General features: G+C 32.6%; 1 protein-coding gene across 1 annotated transcript; it reads left to right on the plus strand.

The window, feature by feature from the left end:
* Positions 1-358: 358 nt before the first annotated feature.
* Positions 359-3549, plus strand: LOC131028325 (lysM domain receptor-like kinase 3). Its single transcript, XM_057958580.2, has 2 exons — positions 359-690; positions 927-3549. Exon 2 carries the CDS (start codon positions 1126-1128, stop codon positions 2188-2190), a length of 1065 nt encoding a protein of 354 aa, XP_057814563.2. The 5' UTR covers positions 359-690; positions 927-1125; the 3' UTR covers positions 2191-3549.
* The last annotated feature ends 3632 nt before the right edge of the window (positions 3550-7181 follow it).

The following is a 7181-nucleotide window of genomic DNA, read 5'->3' on the forward strand; positions in this document are numbered from 1 at the left end:
ACTGTAAGATTCATTTTGTCCAACTAATATCCATTTAAGAAAATCTGTTACAAGATAGATTTTGACATAATAGTTTTAATACTCCACTATAGAGCTAATTTTGTCCAAATAATATCCCATATATTGGACCTGCTCCACTATAAGTTCTCATCCCTTAAAATATAGAATAAAATAATTAAGAGGGAGAAATATAGTCCATCAGCTATAGAATACCCAACGACTTTACGGTGACTTTTTGTGGATAGCCACCGAAAGTTTCACACGCCACCGACCACTTGATGTAGGCAGTTGACTTTTTGACTAGATATTTATCTAGTGTCTAAAGCGTTATTCCTTACGGTTCACAAGTTTCCCCAATTACGTGTGGCATGGTCAACATTACTAATTAATAGAATGAAGTGGCTCATTGGTGTCCGCTCACTGAAAATCAGACCAAATTCCACTCTTCTATACTGTTCTTCTTCTCATAGGAATTAATGCGCAGAAAACATTTAGAAAGTGAACATGTGAGACTGTAGTCCGGACTGACGATTTGTCTCAAGAAAATAATGGAGGCTGTCAACATTTTCAGTGTTGGGCTTTGAAAGTGGGTTTGATTGATGTGAATCGTTATTTCTCAGAGGGAGAAACATGGAGTGCAGAGGCAAAGAATTAGGGTTGGACTTGAAAGTTGGCATCTCGTATAAGCAGGTATGATGTTTTCTGCATCACCATACACATTATATAGTTTGTCTAGCTTTTGTTTTCAACGGAAAACTGCTTGAAACATCCCTTACATGATCAGTTTTGTGGTAAAGTCTTTGGGATGTTTTTTTTTGGTTAAAATTTACATGAAACATCTCCTGAATGAATTATGTTACGAGATATATAATGTTAGTTTAGCAAAACAGTGGAAAGATGATGTGCATGAAACTTAAAATGCGCAGGGTTGAAAAGCCAAAGCCTAAGCCTAAGCCTAATCCTGCAAAATCCTTGGGGAAATCCAGATTCTTGGAAGATGACCCTACTCTCAGAAAAAGCACAGACCAGATCGAGATCCTTAGCAGCAACATTTCCTCCCCAGGTAGTGGAGCCTCCGCTGCAAGTCCTAGACAATCAGTCCTCCCTGAAAAACCCATTCTTTATATGTTCAAGGAGATCACAGAGGCCACAATACAATTTACCAATGGAAGGCTTGGAAAATCCTCTGTTTATAAGTCCAACATGAGGGGCAAAATAGTGGCTATCACAACGAGGAAGCTGGAAGCCATCGGGGATTTTAGGTCAGGACTTGGACAGATCTGTAATATCCATCATTTCAACCTAATAAAGCTATTGGGGGGCTGCTGTAATGGGGGTCGTGTTATTCTAGTCTATGACTATGTTCAGGGATCTAGTTTAGCAGACTGTCTAAGGAATAGCAGAATGCCTGGATACACAGTATTGAACACTTGGATCTCTAGAATGCAGATTGCAATTGATGTAGGAAAGGCCCTGGAATACATGCACCATGACACAAGACTGCACTATATACATAATTATCTAAAGTCAAGCAGCATTATAATCACAGAGCCTGGTTATAGGGCAATGATGTGCCATGTAGGTGCTTGTTATTTGACAGGTGAATATGAATTTGAGGACAACAAGAAGATCTGTGATGTATCAAAAGACAAATCAATATCTGCGGAAATCACAGAAGAACAAGGCCCAAATCCTTGTCATCAGGGCAGAAAAATGAGTAAGAGAGCCAAGAGCATGAGAATAACAGGAATAATGGGGTACATGTCTCCAGAATATGTTAGCAGTGGGATTGTTTCTCAGAAAGATGACGTTTTTGCTTTTGGGGTTATCCTGTTGGAGCTTCTGGCAGGGCGTGAGCCTATAAAACATATGAGTAATGCCAAGAATGAACTTGAGAGGGTTTCTTTAATAGAGACTGTGAATAGGATACTTCTTTCAGATGAACAGGCAGAATGTATACGGAGGTTAAGGTCTTGGGTGGATCCAAGGCTCAAGGATTCTTTTCCAGTGGAATGTGCAGAAAGAGTGGTAAGGCTTGCTGCTGCTTGTGTGGATTTTGAACCAGAGAGGAGACCTGATATGAGGTATGTTGCTTGGAAGATCTCCAAAGAATTTATAATTTCCAAAAAATGGTCTGACAAATTACAGTATAACAAGGAATTTATAACTACCACACTTAAAGCAAGGTAAACTTATCCTATTGATTACCACAGTTTAGTTTCCTAATATTTTAGTTACATGTATGAAGAAAAACATTAGGAAAACAGATGCTTGACAGGCAGATGTTACAGTATTAAAGTGGAAAGAAATCCTCAACTAATTGTGAGATGTTTGTAAATTAAAATTGTTTTGTTAGATGACATGCTAACAACTACAGGCCACAGATAGTTTGGAAGTCATGACACCCAGAACTTTAACCCTTAGGACATGCTACTCCATTGGGGAAACAGGGGCTGTGTGAGTCTAAAACTTTTTCAAGCTAGATGGGTATCTACAATTTGTAACGTAAGTGAAAATCCGGTTTTGAACAACCCATATTGAGCTTTACTATAATCCTTTTCATTGAATATAATTGTTCATCAGTGTGGATTCAACTGTGGAAACGGGTTAGAAGAAGGGCCAATAACCCATTTTAGAGTTTTCTCCATACGATAGATTTCTGTGAAGCAAGTGGCTGGCCAACCATGGAAAGGGAATCTGAATAATTAGGATTTCCTTTCAGCCACTATTTTTATCAGATATACTTTATTTTGTATTTGAGTCTTCTTGACTTTGTGGACATTTAGATTTTGGGGCTTATATTTTGTTTAGTTTTTATAAAACTAGTTCTTAAAACAATATTATATCTATTTACAAAGTTTTCTTTAAGAAATCATTTTAACCTAGAATTTAGTTTCTCTTTCCAATTATTGTGTATTATGTGTTATGTTGGGGTCTATTGATTTTGAACCGGTGAGATTTTTAGTTTCTCTTTTCAATTATTGTGTTATGTGTTCTGTTGGGCTCTATTGATTTTGAACTGGTAATTCTCACTTTCATTCCTGCATATTTGAGATTTTAGGCTGACATGATCATTTTCAATTATTTGTATATATTTTTTTTATGTATTTTTAATTTAATTTTGAGCAATATCTTAATGTATTTATATAATTATGAATAATTTTTTAAATTTTTTTTCAGATTCACGTATATAGTTCTACATTGAACCTACATCTGTGCTTATCATTTATTCTTATTATGATTACTTACACTATCCACTATTGATTTTAGTTTTAATTTACATTTTAAAAATATTTTTAAATTGTTTTTTTTTTCATTAATTTTTTTAACCGTCATTTGACATTGAGATTTTGGTTCTCAGACATATTCCAGATTTGATGTAGGACTAATATTTTGGAATATTATCTAATTATAGTTTCTTTGATGAGGGTTTATGTTTCCCTCCAATATTTTTTATAGAACCTTATCATATATCAAAGATCTTTTATTCACACTATGGATTAGTTTGCCCCTCTTCATACTATCCAAAATGATTTTGACAATTTAACACATTTTGTGTCATGCACCTCTCATATTATTAGTTGCACAAAATAAGAAACATTACATAAGCATTACATAGTTAGTTTTGTTCTTATAAGGTTTTTATGAATTTCCTACTAGATAATTATGCTTCACTTCTTCATGATTATCATATCTCACATCTTTTTTCTACAAAGACAATCTTGTACATGTTCTTCATCATATTATATCTCTTATAATGATGTACGTATAGATGAGGATGTAATGTGTAATCATGATGATCTCTTTATGTTGTATTTTTCATCTTATAATATTATAAATTTTCATGCTTCAATGAATACTAAAGTTAACTTTTCATGTAGGCATGATTTATATGATTCGATAACATTATGTGCTCTAGTAAAGTACGAATATTTTCAAGTAGAAAATTCCTTAGTAGATAATAGATCTAGGTTGACTATGTGAATAAATAGTATTTAGATGTGATTGGCATCAATTAATCTTGTATCCTAAACTCAAAGATGATTATTATTTGATTTGGTAATTTTAAACATGGGTTCATTCGATATATATGTTTTTTATTACAATGGGACCCATAATATTGCCTACTAGCTTCCTTTTGATGCTTGGAAGTGTAGTGTATAATATCATTTTGGGTATGCTTAAACTCAAGAGATTGTTGTAATCTTTTCAATATTGCATATGAGAATGGTTTCTTAATCAAAATAATTAACGTGCAATTAAAGTTAGTGGTAATTAATTTACAATTTTGTAAGGTGTTTTAAAAAGATAAAATAATGTCTATTTAACAACACAAATAATATTATCTAATAATCCTACTCAATCTGTTACTCATTACAAGATTATTGGAGTTCCTGAAATTATGATGACCATGTTCAGAAAAATAAGCCTAATCACTCATTTCTAGATTGATTCTAATTTGAATTCTATGTCATCTTCATAGTTTTGAGATCCTATTTCTATAATTGGATGATGTTACTAATGGATTAGACACTAGCCAATAATATGAGAAAATTATCTAATAATATGATGATATCTAGGTAATTACTAATAAATACAAGGGTATTCAACCAATTATTCGTCATTTAAAAATATTTCTAAAGGAGGAAAGGTATCCACATCATCATTTACCAACTATATATTACCTAAGGGTAAGAAAATGTTATTATTAGTCATGCATAAAAAATACAATACCCTTAGTCTCATTCTTGAAAAACTCCCCAAGCAGTCTACAAGTACCTTGCTGATTTGAATATAACGCTTTTCCATTATATCAAAGCTTTTGTAACATATTAAACCTAAGCTGATCTGATAAGTTACAAAAGCTTTGATATAATGGAAAAGCGTTATATTCAAATCAGCAAGGTACTTGTAGACTGCTTGGGGAGTTTTTCAAGAATGAGACTAAGGGTATTGTATTTTTTTATGCATGACTAATAATAATATTTGCTTACCCTTAGGTAATATATAGTTGGTATATAATTATATGGATACCTCTTTTCCTTAGAAATATTTTTAAATGATGAATAATTGGCTGAATACCCTTGTATTTATCAAGAATTACCTAGGTATCATCATGTTAGGTTCTTCTTTCATGTACATTTATTATTCATTCATGTATCAGCCAAGATGTTGTCCATTTATAAGATGTGCACAGTGATGTTTTTCCTCTACTATCATCATATAATATTGTAGTGCATTAGCAATCAAGCAAAGCTTTAATGTTCATGTCAATGTTAGCAATAACAAAATATTCCTTAATTTAGGAGATTGCTCTTATGTACATACAATTTTATGCCTCATATAGTGATCTAAAGAAATATAACCTACTATACTCACAAAATAAGAAAAACTTACATTAAGTATAAAAGTTAATAAAACAAGATAAAAAAAAAAAAATTAACAAAATTAATTATGGATGCACCAAAGAGAGGTTTTTGTGCTTATGGATGGTTAGGTGTGAGTACATTTTCTAATGACGGATATGTGCACCAAGATGGTGAACAAAAAATTGGCACTCACTAAGAAAAATGCAAAAACATAGCAAACGCATTTGGAAAATTTGAGGCTTAACGTGTATAGGATTTTAGAATAAAATTGCAATCAAGTTTTTAAATTAAAAGTAACCCAATTGCATTTTTTAAATTATACATTAAAAAAAAAAACTCACTGGGCCATTTTAACCTACAGTCTCAACATTTTCTCTCAAAACCCCTCTAAAAAAGGCAACAAAAACTCATACATTTTCTTCTTGCTATTAACCAATTCATCATGCCATGACATTGTAGAGGTAAGCTCTCATTCCTTTTCACATTTATAGTTTTTTTTTAATTTAAAATTTTATTGAATTTCATTATTTTTTATTAATTTTCTTTCATTATTGAAAATTGTTATTATATGCCAAAAACAATCCCCCTGAAGAATATTTGATTCCAGATAACCCTGAAGAAATCCTCGATGATATCCCTCAGATGGGCAACCCTCCTAATCCTCCAATAGACCCTTCTAAAAACACACAAGAGGAATTATTAGGTCATCTGGCATAAAATTGGGTGACCATATTTCAATTAGTGTCTAGGATAAAGGCCTCAAAACACCATCACTATGCATCCCTTGCCACAAGCTTACAAATAATGATAATAGGTGTAGAAACTTTAACCATGTAATTGATTGGAAAATATATCAGGATTCATGTCGCAACTGTTATGCAAATCGTCTAACATATGATGAAGTGAAAAATAAACAAAGAAAATCATAAATATGTGCTCATTTTACTGATCCCCAAAGCAATGAGAATCTACCACTTAAATCAAAGAGGGTTCCTATACATTTGTGTAATCATGTTCCCATGAAAACAAATTTTTGAGATAAGTGGTAGATGGTCTTCAACCAACCTCCTTGCAATAATTTTGAGGTACCTCTATATTTGTTGAGAAAAGTATACTGTGAATTCATCTCTAATTAGATACCCAGTTATTCAAATCTTCATCGATCAACACGCTAACACTCAAGAACACTTAACAACAACAACAACTCAAACAAGAAAGATAGCTTGCAGAGCACCAAATCATGAACCATCTAAAATGAATATACATACGAACATCCTAAAAACTATCCCAAATCCGTAACACAGGATATGATAAAACCGGAGCGCAACGGAACAAACACCAGAACACAACAATATTGAACACTAAAACCAATATCCATACCAAAATCTTCAACTCAATCAAATCATCACATAGCATCATGAAATCAATAAAGAATGATGTATCTCTAGTTGATTTATCATAGAAAATAGATAAACCAACCAGATCAACTCATTGCAATCACCGAAACATCAAAACATTTCTCTGTAACACCAAAACACAGGAATATGTTGACATCAATGACAACAACATATCCTAGTAGCAACAATATCCAACAAGAGGAAATGAAAATAAGAAGTGAAATTTAGTGGAGAGAAGAGAAGAATAGTTGTGTTCGAATGATATGCAAGTTATTCGAAACTGTGGCAGAGGTATGAGATAGTGTATTGAAATATGATATCAGAATTGTACCAGTTGATGTTGGTCACTTGATGGAGAGTTCAAGAAAACTTTCATGATAAGGAGATCCTTCTTTTCAAATCATTTACTTGTATC

The sequence above is a fragment of the Cryptomeria japonica genome, chromosome 7 (genome assembly GCF_030272615.1).
Source record: "Cryptomeria japonica chromosome 7, Sugi_1.0, whole genome shotgun sequence".
Taxonomy (NCBI): domain Eukaryota; kingdom Viridiplantae; phylum Streptophyta; class Pinopsida; order Cupressales; family Cupressaceae; genus Cryptomeria; species Cryptomeria japonica.